This window comes from Hypanus sabinus, chromosome X2 (assembly GCF_030144855.1).
Source record: "Hypanus sabinus isolate sHypSab1 chromosome X2, sHypSab1.hap1, whole genome shotgun sequence".
Taxonomy (NCBI): Eukaryota; Metazoa; Chordata; class Chondrichthyes; order Myliobatiformes; family Dasyatidae; genus Hypanus; species Hypanus sabinus.
The window spans coordinates 27,944,460-27,962,468 of NC_082739.1; the positions used below are offsets into that span (position 1 = coordinate 27,944,460).

Consider the following 18,009-nt stretch of genomic DNA (forward strand, 5'->3'; position numbering starts at 1 on the left):
ACTTTTTCATTGACGACTTCACCTCTGTGAGATTTAATCCTTTCGCAATATTTACCAAGTCCGTCTTTGTGGCATCCTCTAGCGCCTTCAAAGTCGGGTTTTGTGTAAATTCGCCTACGTCCATCTTTGCTGGTTTCCCGTCTGGTTACCCACACAACCAGATCCAAGTTTGGACTTATAGCCCGATTCACTGGCCCCTCAATTTGGTTTCAAATCTCGAGATGAGGCCCCCAATTTGTTACGTACCCCATAACTGGGTGTCTTACCAGCAAAGATAGAAGTGTCTGTTGGAGTCTGGTGATGCTATTTTCAACAGTATTTATTTGTAAAAATATACAAAACAATATCAATGCAAATATACAGATAATATACATTAGCAATACTAAACCTAAAAGTGCAGGTATAATAATAATCAATAATAAAATAAACTCTATCATTGTCTAGGGGATAATGAATTGTCAGATGGAAATATAAAGTTCAGTTCAGTTCATGCAGGCTGCGGTAGTTGTCGGTCGATGTGTTGCAATTGTTGGAGACAGAGAGCGAGACAAGAGAAAGAGAGTGAACAAACAGTAACAGCTATGGTCTTTGCCAACCTTCCTTTACGATTTTGATCCGTCGATGTGTTGTCGTTGTGGCCATTCACGTATGACCCCTCCGTCCTTTAGCTAGACCATTCTTCCTGGTGGACTCGTCACCCAGGCAAGGGTGGACACACACACAAGCCCCCACCAGTCTCGCTATAAACACTGTGAGTTAAAATTGACTGACCCTTTGTTCGGTCTCCAATGTCCCACACTGTCTCGTGGGTTTCTGCTGCTCACTAGCGTTTCTCCTGGTGCGTCTGAGGGGTAACACCCCAGACCTCAATTTTATCCCCACTCACAGGGTCTCAGGTGTCAATCAGGTTTGAATGACTTAACCCATCAAACCAACCCACTCTGGCTGTCCCCTGAGGGATTTCAATGAATAGAACAGTCCCAAGTAAACAATCCTTCTCCACAAGACAATAGCAGTAAATCTCCTCTTTTGTCAGTAGGAGACGTTCCATCTTAGCTGTGTCTCTCTCTCATTCTCTTTCATGAGCTGTTATCAATAACAACTGTCCTGGCAGATTTCCTTTTGTCTCTCTTGTTAGCAGCATCGAAATAGTAGCGATTTGCGATTCTCCAAAAAGAGGGGGGGCGTGGGCCACTCTGCACCCTTCTGCCCATCAGAGTTATTCATCCTTCATAACAATATTATCCACAAACTTTGCAACAAAGCCATCAATGTCATTAGCCAAATCGATGTCATGCAACATAAAAAGAATCGGTCCCAACAGAGACTCCTGTGGAACACCACTAGTCACTGGCAGCCAATCCAAAAAGGCTCCCTTTATTTACATTCTTTGTCTCCTGCCAATCAGCCAATGCTTTATCCGTGCTAGTACCTTCCTTGTGATACACTGGGCTCTTATTTTGTTTAGTAGCCTCCTGTGCAGCAGCTAGTTGAAGGGTTTTTGAAATTCCAAATACGCAACATTCACCGATTCTCCTTTGTCTATCCTGCTTGTTATTTTCTCAAAAAACTCCCAACAGATTTGTTAGGCAAGATTTTCCCTAAAGGAAACCATGCTGAATTTCATCTATTTTATCATGTGCCTCCAAATACCCAGACACCACATCCTTAACAATCGACTCCAACACCTTCCAGTCCACTAAGGTCCAGCTAAATGGCCTGTAATTTCCTTTCTTCTGCCTCCGTCTTTTATTGAATAGTGAAGTGACATTTGCAATCCACAGAACCTCCTTTCTGTTCCCCTAATGAATCCCTTATCACCACAGTGTCCACTTCTCCCCACTTCCCTTCTGAGTCACAGAGCCAGACTCAATGCCAGAAATCTGACTGCTCTGACTTTCCTCTGTTAAGTCACCCCCCCCCATCCCCCTAATAGTATCCAAAGTGGTATACCTGCTTTTGAGTGGGATGGCCACAGGGGTTCTCTGCACTGGCTCCTTAACCCCCTTCCCTGTCATGACTGTCACCCAGTCTCCTGTGTCCTGCACCTTGGGTGTAACTACCTCTCTATAAGATCATAAGATCATATAACATAGTAGAATTAGGCCATTTGGTCCATCGCGTCTGTGCTGCCATTTAATCATAGCTGATCCTTTTTTTTCCCTCCCCACTCCCCGACCTTCTTCCTGTAACCTTTAATGTCATGTTCAATCAAGAACCTATCAAGCTTGGCCTTAAATATACCCAACAACCTGGCCTTCACAGCTGCCTGTGGTAATCAATCTCACAAATTCACCTCCATCAGACTAAAGAAATTTTTCCATATCGCTATTTTAAATGGACACCCTTCTATCTTAAGGCTGTGCCCTCTTGTCCTAGACTCCCCCACAATGGGAAACATCCTTTCCACATCTACTCTGTCTAGGCCTTTCAACGTTCAAAAGGTTTCAATGAGACCCCCCCCCCCCCATCCTTCTAAATTCCAACGAGTACAGACCCAGAGCCATCAAATGTTCCTCGTAAGATAACCCTTTAATTCCCAGAATCATCCTTGTGAACCTCCTCTGGACCCTCTCCAATGCCAGCACATCTTTTCTAAGATGAGTCCAGAACTATTTACAATAATCAAGGTGAGGCCTCACCAGTGCCTTATAAAGCCTCAGCATCACATCCCTACTCTTGTATTCTAGACCTCTTGAAATGAATGCTAACATTGCATTTGCCTTCCTCACCACTGACTCTACCTGCAAGTTAATGCTTAGGGTGTTCTGAACAAGGACTCCTAAGTCCCTTTGCAGATTTTTGGATTTTCCCCCATTTAGAAAATAGTCTGCACATTTATTTCTACTACCAAAGTGCATGACCATGCATTTTCCAACATTGTATTTCATTGGCCACTTTCATGCCCGTTCTTCTAATCTGTCCTTTTGCAGCCCACCTGTTTTCTCAACACTACCTGCCCCTCCACCAATCTTCGTATCATCTGCAAACTTGGCAACAAAGCCATCTATTCCATCATCTAAATCATTGATATACAGCATAAAAAGAAGTGGTCCAAACATCAACTCCTGCAGAACACCACCAGTCACTGGCAGCCAACAAGAAGAGGATCCTTTTATTCCTACTCGCTGCCTCCTACCAATCAGCCAATGCTCTAACCATGTTAGTAACTTTCCTGTAATATCATGGGCTCTTAAATTCGTAAGCAGCCTCATGTGTGGCACCTTGTCAAAGGGCCTTCTGAAAGTCCAAATAAACAACATCCACTACATCCCCTTTATCTATCCTACTTGTAATCTCCTCAAGGAATTCCAACAAATACGTCAGGCAAAATTTTCCCTGAAGGAAGCCATTCTGACTTTGTCCTAATTGTCCTGTGTCACCAAGTACTCCATCACCTCCTCCTTAACAATTGACTCTAACATCTTCCCAATCACTGAGGTCAGGCTAACTGGTCTATAATTTCCTTTCTGATGCCTTCCTCCTTTCTTAAAAAGTGGAGTGACATTTGAAATTTTCCAGTCCTCTGGCACCATGCCAGACTCTAATGATGTTTGAAAGATCATTTCTAATGCCACCATAATTTCTAACGCTACCTCATTCAGAACACTAGGGTGCAGTTCATCTGGTCCGGGTGACTTGTGTACCCTTAGGTCTTTCAGCTTTTTGAGCCCCTTCTCCCTTGTAATAGTAACTGCACCCACTTCTCTTCCCTCACACACTACAACATCTGGCACACTGCTAGTGTCTTCCATAGTAAAGGCTGATGCAAAATACTCATTTAGTTCATCTGCCATCTCTTTGTCCCCCGTTATTATTTCTTCGGCCTCATTTTCTAGCGATCCTATATCCACTCTCATCTCTCTTTTATTCTTTACATACTTGAAAAAGCTTTTATTATCCACACATACTGTTTCCTAGTTTGCTTTTATATTTCATCTTTTCCCTTCTAATGATTCTTCTAGTTGCTTTCTGTAGGCTTTTAAAAGCTTCCCTATTTTCCCACTAATTTTTGTGTTGTTGTATGCCCTCTCTTTTGCTTTTACAATAGCTTTGACTTCCCCTGACAGCCACAGTTATACTAGTTTACATATTCAATAACCAACCTGATTTTCCCTTTTGACCTGCCTGTTGAAATCTCCCATGACTATCATATGATGTGCCCTTTTGACACGCCTTTTCTATTTTCTGTTGTAATCTGTGGTCCACATCCCAGCTACTGTTGGGAGAACTGTATATTACTGTCATCAGGGTCCTTTTACCCTTGCAGTTTCTTAACTCAACCCACAAGGATTCAACATCTTCCAAACCTATGTCACATCTTTCTACTGATTAGATGCCATTCTTTACCAGCAGAGCCACACCACCGCCTCTGCCTACCTTCCTATCCCTCTGATAAAATATGTAACTTTGGACATTCAGCTCCCAACTACAACCATCCTTCAGCCACGATTCACTGATGGCCATACCATACAAGACAATCTTTAATAATGCAACAAAATAATCCACCTTATTTCTTATACTCTGTGCATTAAGATATAACACTTTGAGTACTGTATTTGCTACCCTTTATGATTTTGCATCCCTAATGCGCGGATACTCACCCTGCTGGCTGCAATTTTGTCCTATCATCTGCCTGACCTTCCTGACAGTCTGAATGCACACTATTTTTGGTTTTTACCATCTATCCTATCCTGAGTCTCTTCACTCTGGTTCCCACACCCCTGTCAAATTAGTTTACACCCCCTCCAACACCTCTAACAAACCTGCCTGTGAGAATATTGGTTCCCCTCGGGTTCAGGTGCAACCCGTCACTTTTGAACAGGTCATACCTCTCCCAAAAGATATCCCAATGATCCAAGAACCTGATGCCTTGATGACTGCACCAGCTTCTCAACCATGCATTTAACTGCTTTCTACCTAGTTCTCTAAATTCTCTTTTCAGGACCTCTTTGTTTTTTCTTATGTCATTGATACCAATATGTACCAAGACTTCTGGCTGCTTTCCCTCCTTCTCTAAACTGTTCTGGATGTGATCTGAGATGTCCCTGACCCTGGCACCTGGGAGGCAACATACTATCTGGGTGTCCCATTCACGTCCACAGAATCTCCCGTCTGTTCCCCTCACTATAGAGTCCCCTATCACTACCGCTCCCCTCTTCTCCCCCTTTCCCTTCTGCACCACAGACCTATGTTCAGTGCCAGTAACCCAGTCTCTGTGGCATTCCCCTGGGAAGTCATCCCCCACAACAGTATCCAAAGTGGTAGACTTGTTTTTGAGGGCAATGGCCAAAGGGGTGCTCTGTGTTAAGCATTCCACTATCTAGCCTGACATTCTCACTGTTCTAACTGAGCAAATATAAAGAAGGAAAAACAATAAATAAACCCATGAGGGAAAAAATCTACCCACTGCTTTTCACTTTGTCTTTTTGCTGTCTTGAGGCGAAGTAAGGCAAGTAAATCCCCAGGGCCTAACGAGGTGTGCCCTCTGATCCTGTGAGAGGCAAGTGAAGAAATTGTAGGGGCCCTAGCAGAAATATTTATATCATCTTGGTGATAGGTGGGGTACCAGAGGATTGGAGGATAGCTAATGTTGTTCTGCTGTTTAAGAAATAAATCAGGAAATTATAGGCCAGTAAGCCTGACATCAGTAGTGGGAATGTTATTGGAAGGTATTGGAAGGGACCGGATAGATGAGTATTTGGATAGACAGGGATTGATTAGGGATAGGCAGCATGACTTTGTGCATGGTATGTTGAGTCTAAACAATTTATAGTTTTTCGAGGAAATTACCAGGAAAGCTGGAGGCAAGGCAGTGGATGTTGTGTATATGGACTTCAGCAAGGTATTTGACAAGGTCCCGCATGTGAGGCTGGTCAAGAAGGTTCAGTCGCTTGGCATTCAGGATGAGGTAGTAAATTGGATTAGACATTGGCTGTGTCGAAGAAACCAGAGAGTGGTAGTAGATGGTTGCCTCTCTGACTGGAGATCTGGACTAGTGGAGCACCAAAAGTGGCATCACAGGGAGATAGGGTTGTAAAGAAAGCTTTTAGCACATTGGCCTTCAGAAATCAACGTATTGAGTACAGGAGATGGGATGCTATGCTGAAGTTGTATAAGACATTGGAGAGGTCTAATTTGGAGTATTGTGTTTGGACAATGTAAAAATGGTTGAGAGAGTGCAGCGAAAATTTACAAGGGTGTTGCTGGGTCTGGAGGACCTGAGTTATAGAGAAAGATTAGATAGGTTAGGACTGTATTCACTCGAATGTAGAAAATTGAGGGGAGATTTGATAGATACATACAAAATCATGAGAGAATAAATAGGGTAAACGTAAGCAGACTTTTTCCACTGAGGTTGGGTGAGATTAAAACTAGACATCATGGGTTAAGAATGAAAGATGAAATGTTTAAGGGGAACACGAGGGTAAACTTTTTCACTCAGGGGGTGGTGAGAGTGTGATACGAGCTGCCAGTGCAAGTGGTGGGCGCACTTTCGATTTCAACGTTTCAGAGAAGTCTGGATGGGTTCATGGATGAGAGCAGTATGGATGGCTATGGTCTGGGTGCAGGTCGATGTGACTCAGCAGTTTAAATGTTTCGGCATAGACTAAATGGGCCAAAGGGCATGCTTCTGTGCTGTAGTTTTCTTTGACGCTGACTCTTCATCTCATGTTCTCAATATTTATTGCTCATTTATTGATTATTACTTTTTTCCCCTTTTTTGTATTTGCACATTTTGGTTTTTTTGCATGTTGATTGTGGTCCACACTGCTGGGTGCAGTGTCCCATCGATTTTATTGTGTTTCTTGTATGTACTGTGATTGCCCGCAAGAAAATGAATTTCGGGGGTGTACTTTGATAATAAATTTATTTTGAACTATGAAAAGACCATAATGGGAGTTACATACAGGCCTCAAACAGTAGCAAGAACGTGGGGTACAAATTACAACGGGAGAGAAAAGGAATGTAAGAAGGGCAATGTTACAATGGTCATGGGGGATTTCAATTTCAATTGGGGAAATCACATTAGTGCTGGATCCCAGAAGGAGGAATTTGTAGAATGTCTATGTGATAGCTTTTTAGAGCAGCTTGTGTCAACCCACAAGGGAAAAGGCAATTCTGGATTCAGTGTTGTGTAACGAACCTGGTTTGACAAGGGCCTGTTTCTATGTTGTACTTTTCTATGACTCTGTAATCAATATAGGGTCCATGACCTCACTTTGTCACACTTCTATAGACTCTGTGTTTATCTGAAAGGTTCAAAGGTTTAAAAGTTCATTTATTATCAAAGTTTACAACTCTGAAATTCTTCTTCTCCAGATAGCCACGAAATCAAGATCATCAAGCCCCAAATCCCTCCTCCCCTCACAAAAAAACAAACAAAAACGCAACAGGCAGATCAACCCCCAAATCCCCCACCCCTGCACACAAAAAAATGAGAAAGATCAGGTGAAAAACATAGAATATACAAAACTATAGGATTGAAAGAAGTCTCTAGTCCAAGTCCATATCTAGAATGCAGAAAACCTGGGTGCCATTCTCCAGGCACAGAAGCAGTCCTTTCACTTTCTAGCAGCGAGCAACCCCATCAGTGCTCAAAAGGCAGTCTCCCCTCTCCATAGCAGATTGATCCCATCAGTGATCAACAGGCAGTCTCCCCTCTCCGTAGAAGAGTGATCCCCAGTGATCAACAGGCAGTCTCCCCTCTCCATAGCAGATTGATCCCATCAGTGATCAACAGGCAGTCTCCCCTCTCCGTGGCAGAGTGATCCCCCAGTGATCAAAAGGCAGTCTCCCCTCTCCGTAGCAGCGTGATCCCACCAGTGATCAAAAGGCAGTCTCCCCTCTCCAATAGCAGAGTGATCCCCAGTGATCAAAAGGCAGTCTCCCCTGTCCGTAGCAGAGTGATCCCCCAGTGATCAAAAGGCAGTCTCCCCTCTCTGTAGCAGAGTGATCCCACCAGGGATCAAAAGGCAGTCTCCCCTCTTCGTAGCAGAGTGATCCCCCGGTGATCAAAAGGCAGTCTCCCCTCTCTGTAGCAGAGTGATCCCCCAGTGATCACAAGGCAGTCTCCCCTCTCCATAGCAGATTGATCCCATCAGTGATCAACAGGCAGTCTCCCCTCTCCGTGGCAGAGTGATCCCCCAGTGATCAAAAGGCAGTCTCCCCTCTCCGTAGCAGCGTGATCCCACCAGTGATCAAAAGGCAGTCTCCCCTGTCCGTAGCAGAGTGATCCCACCATTGATAAAAAGGCAGTCTCCCCTCTCCGTAGCAGAGTGATCCCCCGGTGATCAAAAGGCAGTCTCCCCTCTCCGTAGCAGAGTGATCCCCCAGTGATCAAAAGGCAGTCTCCCCTCTCCGTAGCAGCGTGATCCCACCAGTGATCAAAAGGCAGTCTCCCCTGTCCGTAGCAGAGTGATCCCACCATTGATAAAAAGGCAGTCTCCCCTCTCCGTAGCAGAGTGATCCCCCGGTGATCAAAAGGCATTCTCCCCTCTCCGTAGCAGAGTGATCCCCCAGTGATCAAAAGGCAGTCTCCCCTCTCCGTAGCAGCGTGATCCCACCAGTGATCAAAAGGCAGTCTCCCCTGTCCGTAGCAGAGTGATCCCACCATTGATAAAAAGGCATTCTCCCCTCTCCGTAGCAGAGTGATCCCCCAGTGATCACAAGGCAGTCTCCCCTCTCCATAGCAGAGTGATCCCACCAGTGATCAAAAGGCAGTCTCCCCTGTCCGTAGCAGAGTGATCCCACCATTGATCAAAAGGCAGTCTCCCCTCTCCGTAGCAGAGTGATCCCCCAGTGATCACAAGGCAGTCTCCCCTCTCCATAGCAGAGTGATCCCACCAGTGATCAAAAACCAGTCTCCCCTGTCCGTAGCAGAGTGATCCCACCATTGATAAAAAGGCAGTCTCCCCTCTCCAATAGCAGAGTGATCCCACCATTGATAAAAAGGCAGTCTCCCCTCTCCGTAGCAGAGTGATCCCCCAGTGATCAAAAGGCAGTCTCCCCTCTCCGTAGCAGAGTGATCCCCCGGTGATCAAAAGGCAGTCTCCCCTCTCCAATAGCAGAGTGATCCCACCATTGATAAAAAGGCAGTCTCCCCTCTCCGTAGCAGAGTGATCCCCCAGTGATCAAAAGGCAGTCTCCCCTCTCCGTAGCAGAGTGATCCCCCGGTGATCAAAAGGCAGTCTCCCCTCTCTGTAGCAGAGTGATCCCCCAGTGATCAAAAGGCAGTCTCCCCTCTCCGTAGCAGCGTGATCCCACCAGTGATCAAAAGGCAGTCTCCCCTGTCCGTAGCAGAGTGATCCCACCATTGATAAAAAGGCAGTCTCCCCTCTCCGTAGCAGAGTGATCCCCCGGTGATCAAAAGGCATTCTCCCCTCTCCGTAGCAGAGTGATCCCCCAGTGATCAAAAGGCAGTCTCCCCTCTCCGTAGCAGCGTGATCCCACCAGTGATCAAAAGGCAGTCTCCCCTGTCCGTAGCAGAGTGATCCCACCATTGATCAAAAGGCAGTCTCCCCTCTCCGTAGCAGAGTGATCCCCCAGTGATCACAAGGCAGTCTCCCCTCTCCATAGCAGAGTGATCCCACCAGTGATCAAAAACCAGTCTCCCCTGTCCGTAGCAGAGTGATCCCACCATTGATAAAAAGGCAGTCTCCCCTCTCCAATAGCAGAGTGATCCCACCATTGATAAAAAGGCAGTCTCCCCTCTCCGTAGCAGAGTGATCCCCCAGTGATAAAAAGGCAGTCTCCCCTCTCCAATAGCAGAGTGATCCCACCATTGATAAAAAGGCAGTCTCCCCTCTCCATAGCAGAGTGATCCCCCAGTGATCAAAAGGCAGTCTCCCCTCTCCGTAGCAGAGTGATCCCCCGGTGATCAAAAGGCAGTCTCCCCTCTCCAATAGCAGAGTGATCCCACCATTGATAAAAAGGCAGTCTCCCCTCTCAGTAGCAGAGTGATCCCCCAGTGATCAAAAGGCAGTCTCCCCTCTCCGTAGCAGCGTGATCCCACCAGTGATCAAAAGGCAGTCTCCCCTGTCCGTAGCAGAGTGATCCCACCATTGATAAAAAGGCAGTCTCCCCTCTCCGTAGCAGAGTGATCCCCCGGTGATCAAAAGGCATTCTCCCCTCTCCGTAGCAGAGTGATCCCCCAGTGATCAAAAGGCAGTCTCCCCTCTCCGTAGCAGCGTGATCCCACCAGTGATCAAAAGGCAGTCTCCCCTGTCCATAGCAGAGTGATCCCACCATTGATAAAAAGGCATTCTCCCCTCTCCGTAGCAGAGTGATCCCCCAGTGATCACAAGGCAGTCTCCCCTCTCCATAGCAGAGTGATCCCACCAGTGATCAAAAGGCAGTCTCCCCTGTCCGTAGCAGAGTGATCCCACCATTGATCAAAAGGCAGTCTCCCCTCTCCGTAGCAGAGTGATCCCCCAGTGATCACAAGGCAGTCTCCCCTCTCCATAGCAGAGTGATCCCACCAGTGATCAAAAACCAGTCTCCCCTGTCCGTAGCAGAGTGATCCCACCATTGATAAAAAGGCAGTCTCCCCTCTCCAATAGCAGAGTGATCCCACCATTGATAAAAAGGCAGTCTCCCCTCTCCGTAGCAGAGTGATCCCCCAGTGATAAAAAGGCAGTCTCCCCTCTCCAATAGCAGAGTGATCCCACCATTGATAAAAAGGCAGTCTCCCCTCTCCATAGCAGAGTGATCCCCCAGTGATCAAAAGGCAGTCTCCCCTCTCCGTAGCAGAGTGATCCCCCGGTGATCAAAAGGCAGTCTCCCCTCTCCAATAGCAGAGTGATCCCACCATTGATAAAAAGGCAGTCTCCCCTCTCAGTAGCAGAGTGATCCCCCAGTGATCAAAAGGCAGTCTCCCCTCTCTGTAGCAGAGTGATCCCCCAGTGATCAAAAGGCAAGCAGCCGGCGCTCACCTCCCGCATTCACCTCGATGTTTCAATCTCCCTCATTGCTTTAATCGGTGACCAATGAAAGCTTTAATCGGCAAAAACTGAGTGAAACATCAGTTCGCGCCCATTCTGCAGCCTTCCTTTCATGAGGTTCGCGCCGCTACCTCTGCTTCCTGGAATCCTCTTGGAGACTGCAGTGTGCAGAAACATCCAAACAATCTCTAAACTGCAAATCACAGGCTCCAGCAGCTCCAGAATCATGTTCAGGATGAAAAGCAAATGTAAAGACATAAAAGAAGGGAAACGTATGGTTTCATGATCTATCCAGAGATGTCAATTGAAGGAGTGTTGTCTGCAGGTGCCATCTTGACCGGAACTCAAGAGATGTAAATACAGTTAATACAGATGCAAAAAAATCCTTGAAAGTGAGTTCAGTAGGAACATTTCAGTGATGAGCTGAGTGAAGTTATTCCCTCCGAGTCAAAGGCCTGATGATTGAGGGGTAATAACTGTTCCTGAATCTGGTGGTGTGAGTCCTGAGGCTCCTGTACCTTCTTCCTGATGGCAGGAGCGGGAAGGGAGCATGGCCTGGATGGTAGAGGTCCTTGATGATGGATGCTGCTTTCCTGTGACAGTGCACCTTGTAGCTGTATTGAATGGTGGAGGGGAGGGGGTGTGGACTTAACCTGTGATGGACTGGGTCACATCCACAACTACTTTTCGTTGGCTTTTCTGTTCAAGGACATTGATGTTTCCAAACCAGGCTGTGATACAGCCAGTCAATATACTCTCCACCACTCATCTATAGAATCCTATCAAAGTTTTAGATGTCATGCTGTATCTTTGCAAATGTCTAGGAAAGTAGTGACACTGCTGTGCTTTCTTTGTAATGTCACTTATGTGATGGATCCTGGAATGGCAACAGCAAAATATTTAAAGTTGCTGACCCTCTCCACCCTGATGAGGACTGGCTCATGGACCTCTAGTTTCCTCTTCCTGAAATCAATAATCAACTCCTTGGTCTTGCTGACATTGAGTGAGAGGTTGTTGTTATGGCTCCACTCAGCCAGATTTTCAATCTCCCTCCTATATGCTGATTCATCACCACCTTTGATTTGGCCAATGACAGTGTGTCATCAACAATCTTAAATATGGCATTGGAGCTGTGCTTAGCCACAGTCATGAGTGTAAAGCAAGCAGAGCAGGAGGCTGAGCACACAGCCTTGTGGTGCACTTGTGCTGATGGAGATTGTGGAGGAGATGGTGTTGCCAATCTGAACCGACTGGGTGAGGAAAGTAAGGAAATTGAGGATCCATTTGCACAAGGAGGTTTTGATGCCAAGGACTTCAAGCTCATTGATTAGTTTGAAGGGATGATATGATTGAATGCCAAACTACAGTCAATGGAATGATATCTGCCAAAGACCTGCAAATAGACTTAGATCCATTCCAACTTCCAAGGCAAATTGGAATGGATCTAAGTCGCTTCTCAGGGAGGAGCTGACATGTTTCATCACCAGCCTCTCAAATCACTTCTGGACGATAGTCAATTGAACCATGTTCTTTTTAGGCATCAGTTTATTGAAGCCTCCTTGAAGCAGGTGGGTACCTCAGATTGCCAAAGCAAGAGGTTAAAGATATCAGTGAACACTCCAGCTAGTTGATCAGTACAGGTCTGTAGTACTTGACCAGGTACCCCACTTGAGGCAGATAGTTTCCATGTGGTTCACCCTCCTGAAGGGTGCTCTCATGTCGACCCCAGAGACTGAAATCACAGGGTCATTGGGGGCTGTGGGAGTTTGTGATGTGCCTCCATGTTTTGATGGTCAAAGTGAGCATAAAAGGCATTGACCTCATCTAGGAGGAAAGCCTTGTTATCACCTATGTCGCTTGGTTTCACTTTGTTGGAAGTGATAACAGTCACAGCTGTTGAGAATAGCATGAAAGCCTTTACCCTTGCAGCTTCTTAACACTACCCACTAGGATCCTGCATCATCAGAACCTATGTCACTTCTTTCTAAAGATTTAATTTCTTTTTAACTGACAGAGCCACCCACCTGCCTGTCTCTCCGATATAATGTGTATCATTGGATGTTAAGTTCCTAACTGTGATCTTTCAGCCACAACTCAGTGAGGACCACAATGTCATATCAACCAACTTCTAACTTCACTACAACATCCTCTATCTTACGTCATATACTGCATGCACTTTAACACCTGTATATACAGGTGTTAAATACAGTCCTGTATTCATGACTTTGTCAATTTTGTCTATATTTTACCCGAAGTGAAATGCTTATCTCTTTTTAAACCAGTCTATTTCTTTACTCTGGAGCCTTCCGTAACATCTCCTGCACTCTCCTTCCCTTTTCCTTTATTGTAGGGTAACGTAATTGGTGGAAATGAACATAATTCACTGACATTGAGCTGGGGTTTCACTTTAAGAGGCTGGTCTGGCGTGATGACGTAATTATGTAAAGGATTTTCAGCATGCTTTAAGTGCAGTTTTTTGTTCAGTAAGTGAGTTGCTAGGGTTTTTCTGAAACCTAGAACGCCTCTGCCATTTCTATTTGTGAAAACCTACATTGGTGATCCCGATGCTCTAGGACGATTCCAGAGTTATTGAACATGTCGGCCAACGCAGTCGCTTTGAAACTGCTGTGGTTTTGGGAGCAAAATGCTGTTGCTTGGTTTGTATGAGCTGAGACGCAGTTCGCTCTGCGAGAAATCTTCGGCGACAACATCAGATTCTACCATGTTGCAGTGTTGCTCGGCAACTCCATGGCTGGTGAGTCTACCTGACCACCCGCATAAACACGGTCAGCGAAAACTCACCTTTTACAGACTTTTGGATTATCGGAGTCTGAACACGCCAAACAGTTGCTCTCCTTGCCCGGTCTCGGCAATGGTAAGCCTTCGGAGCAAATGGACCACATGCTGTCTCTCCGGGGAAATCACCATCTTGGTTTATTTTTAAACAACTCTTCATGCAGAAAATGCCCAATCAAGTTCGCATTGCCATCGTTAGTGCACCCGTGAAGGACTATAGGGAACTTGGTAAAATGGCTGATAGTCTACACTCAGCTCGGCAGTGGTGTATCATTCCTCCTCCTTTCCCTACCTCAATAAGCCCGGTCAGCAAGGTCCCCAACATAAGGACACCTGCCGCTGTGAAACAGACAACGCCAGGCCTGTGTTTTTGCTGAGCTCGCTTTGGTACGAACACTAGGAAGTGCTGACCGCCTTGCAGCTTCAACAGTGTCTGTGCATCAGGGTGTCAGAGGACTGTGAACACCATGGGTTCCAGCTGGTAGTGTCGTCTACTGTTCTTTACGGACACCCTTTCAGGGTGACACTTCCTGGGTGACATCAGTGCTCAAGTGAGTGTGCTGCCAGCGTCGCCGATTGATGAGAAGACAAGGAGCGGTGAAACCTCACCAGAAGCCACCGATGGCAGCAGGATCCAGACTTATGGGGCACGATGGGTGACACTGTGCTTCATTAGCGACATTACACATGGGACTTCATCCTGGCTAAAGTGGCTAGACCTCTGTTTGGTGCAGATTTCCTGTGTGCCCAAGGACTGTTGGTCGGTCTTAAGAACTGTCGGCTTGTGGATATATCAAAGACGTTAGGATGTTACCCTGCTCCCCCAGCAAGTTCCCCACCATGAATGAATATCCCTTTATACTGTGATATTATTGCTATGTTCACTTAAGTTGGTGCTACAGTACTGTTAATTCAGTCTGCTCTCTGCATAACAGGTAGGACCCTTTTTTTTCACTATTTCAGGAAAACTTTTGGGTTTCCTGTAAAATTTCTCTATTCTCAACTACATTTGTTTTGTGCCTCTTATTTCTCTTTTCAATTCTCTTTCCAATTATTTAATTTACTTTGTGGCTCTTTTCCCCTTTAAACATTAATCCTTCCCACCACTCCTTTTACTGATCAACAGTTTCACGAACATTTCACATGACAAAAGGGAATTTCTTACCTTCATTCACTGCAGTAGTCTGCTGACTATAATTACCATCACCTGCCCAAACATTCACATTAACTGTTGCTCCCACGACACCATATCCCCAGAGAACAGCTCGAGAGGGCTGCTGCTGTAACACCATGTGACTGGCATAGTAAGATCCAAATCGAAATTCTGACCCTAAAAAAGACATCGACATCATTAAAAAAGAAACCCTATTGAGAAATATATCTGACATAACCACTATATATACCTGAAATATAATCACTATGTATTAGCTATTTACTATACTATGTAATCACTTCGAGGTACTGAATATTAGTATGTTTTATTTTACTAGACACATTTTGCTATGTGTTGTTTTCACTAGATACTTTGTACTCTTTTAGCTGCATATTATGGCACTTACAAAACACCGGTTTGGTTAGCAGCACTATTAGCTGAGATGTATCCCATGTATTACACTCAGCCTTTGTTTAGTACGAGATAACGGTGGCGGATAGGATGCTGCGAGCAGGAATGTAATGTGAGGGAGGTTGTCTGGAAAACATAATCTTGGCCACGAATAAGGTCCCAATGCGAATGGGTGAAAAATAATGGTGACTCACCGAGAGCTAGGCAACAGCGATTAATTAGTTAATATATAGATGATATGCAATTATAAATTGATTGGGTATGCTGATGAAACCGAAATGTAACTGAGATAAGTAATTACTATAAAGAATGCTGTACACCGGAGCTCGGTGGGCTTTCGGTGACATGTTCATTGATTGCCTCAGCCTTTGTTTGCAAATAAAGGTTTAAACTTCTCGAAGAATTGTCTGCGTCTCCTGGTCATTTCAAGAAACCACGACAACCCCTCCTTAATAGTTCACCCTAGAATCCAGGACCTTAATCGTCATTGGTTTGAAGATACCAATAAACCTAGCAAAATATAAATAAGATATAAAAGAGATGTTAGGAGCAGCTAGCCTGAAAATTCATACAAGGATCTGGTTAGAATTTATTCCAATCCGGTACCAATCCCACTGTGAAGGGAGTGTATGGATAAAGAGACTACCTTTTCCTGGAAGCCTGTTAGAGCAATATTGCATTTATTGCAATGGAAGAGGTCTGACAGGTAGAGTTCAGGGTATGGGAACCAGGGTGCAAAACTATCCTTGTAACTTCAAACCGATGTTTTCTTGCAATTAACATTAGGATCTAAAGGCTGGTTCTCATTTGAATAAATATATGCTGTATTAGAATGTATAAGGCATGTTTGCACATGGCACTAAAATAGGTAGAGGCATTGACAGCGAAGGTGGGTTACCAGGATTTACAGAGGTGTTTTGGTCAGCTGAGTAACTGGGTCAAAGAATGGCAAACGAGGTTTAATTCAGATAAGTGTGAGGTGTTGCATTTTGAGAGGACAAATGAAAATAGGGCTTTCACAGTAGGGCTCTGAGGAGAGTGTTTTAGAACAGAGGGGACCAAGAAAGTGGACCTTAGATCTAGATTCTTCCATTGGAGGGAAGATCATCCACTCTGTTAATACCTATCAGATTTTTTAACAGTTCAGTCAAGTTGCCTCTCTCATTTCAAAATTCCATCAGCATTTTCAACTTTTCCATATGCAAGACAACTCATAAAACTTATAAATCCTGATGGAGGGTTTCGACCGAAACGGCGACACTACCTCCTCCTATAGATGCTGTCTGGCCTGCTGAGTTCTGCCAGCATTTTGTGGTTTTAACTCATAAATTGCAACTATTTGTCTAGTAAAACATTATCAGCCGAGATCTCGACCCTCAAAGTTTAGTCTACTTCCCTCCATATCTATTGCCCAACCAGTTGAGTTGCTCGATTCCAGCTTCTGCAGTGTATTTTATTGTGCTATTCGTATAATAAATCTTATCTGCACTAATTTTAATGCAGTATTAATACCTCATTAATAAATCATAGTACATAGTAGTCCATCTACAGTCTCACCAAATGAACCATAACTTCCACTGTTTTCAATTTCGCAAAACCAAATACTTTCCCGATCAGTTGCAATATATGTACACTAGGCTTCAAGGATCATTGGGACACACAGATCTCTCTGTATCTCGGAGCTCGGCGATTTGTCATCATTTAAAGAATATTCCTCAGTTTTGATTTGTCAGTGGACAATGTAACACTCTCCCACATCGGGACAGCGAGTTGCTAAAAGTGGGTCCCGCTCCCGAGCGAATCTCGCCGCCTCATCCAGAAACCAGCCCCGAGCGCAATCCCTACCTGTACAGTAGCCGACGTGGAGCCACAGTGCAATCACAACGAATCGAAAATCCGACATCGCCACCAGAACACCGCCGCCTCCGTCAAGTGTACGGAGACCTTAACACCCGCCCGGCCTACATAGACCAGTATCCAGCGCCTGGACCCACTCATACAACCCGTCACTCAACGCATTGCTCCGCCCCCTGGAAACTCATAATGTTGAGGGAAATACAGAACTGAACGAGGAGTCAAGGGTAGCAAGTTAGATTGAGTTTAATGTCATGTGACTTGCAAGCAGGTAGATACAGATAACACACTGAGTACAATGTATACAAGACACTGAATATATAACAAAAAAAAGACTGCAAAATCTTTCTAAGTTAATTTTTAACTGTGTCTCTCTCTTTCCACAGATGTGATGACTTGCTGAGTGCTTCCACATTCTGTATTATATGGAAGATTTGTTAACTTAGCCCTGTGTTTTATGAAGTACATATAAAAGAATAAGAGATCTCAGAGAAACATTTATTTATCTATCTATTTATTTATTTAATTCTAACATTCAGAGTGCAAGGAGAATGCTCCCAATGGTTGGAAAATGCAGAACCAAGCATCACAGACTCAGGTGAGGGGACATGCTGATCAGAAAGAACCAAGAGCAGGAGAAATTTAAAACGCAAGAGATTCTGCAGCTGCTGGAACCCACTGCAACACATCATGTGGATAGCCAGAGGCTTTTTCCCAGGGCTGAAATGGCTGACACAAAGGGGAATAATTTCAAGGAGCTTCTAAGTAAGTACAAGGGGGATGTCAGGGGTAAGCTTGTCACACAGAGAGGGGAGGGGAGGGGAACGATAGGAAGTCAGGAGAGCCAAGGGA

General features: G+C 45.1%; 2 protein-coding genes across 3 annotated transcripts in view; one reads left to right on the forward strand and one right to left on the reverse strand.

Moving 5' to 3' along the window:
• siae (sialic acid acetylesterase) overlaps positions 1–17,358 on the reverse strand; it is a 66,111-nt gene extending 48,753 nt beyond the window's left edge. The window contains exons 1-2 of one of the 2 annotated variants that reach the window (XM_059957132.1): positions 17,149–17,358; positions 14,905–15,069 (exon numbers count right to left, since the gene is read on the reverse strand). In XM_059957132.1, coding sequence (XP_059813115.1) covers positions 14,905–15,069; positions 17,149–17,206 — 223 coding nt within the window. In that variant the 5' untranslated portion in view covers positions 17,207–17,358. The remainder of the gene's footprint in view (positions 1–14,904; positions 15,070–17,148) is intronic. The other variant, XM_059957130.1, reaches the window with a different exon arrangement.
• Positions 17,359–17,732: 374 nt separating this feature from the next.
• The window catches only part of acad8 (acyl-CoA dehydrogenase family, member 8), a 107,949-nt gene continuing 107,672 nt past the window's right edge, over positions 17,733–18,009 (forward strand). The window contains exon 1 of the mRNA XM_059957135.1: positions 17,733–17,922. Within this exon, the coding sequence (XP_059813118.1) occupies positions 17,766–17,922 (157 nt within the window). The 5' untranslated portion in view covers positions 17,733–17,765. The remainder of the gene's footprint in view (positions 17,923–18,009) is intronic.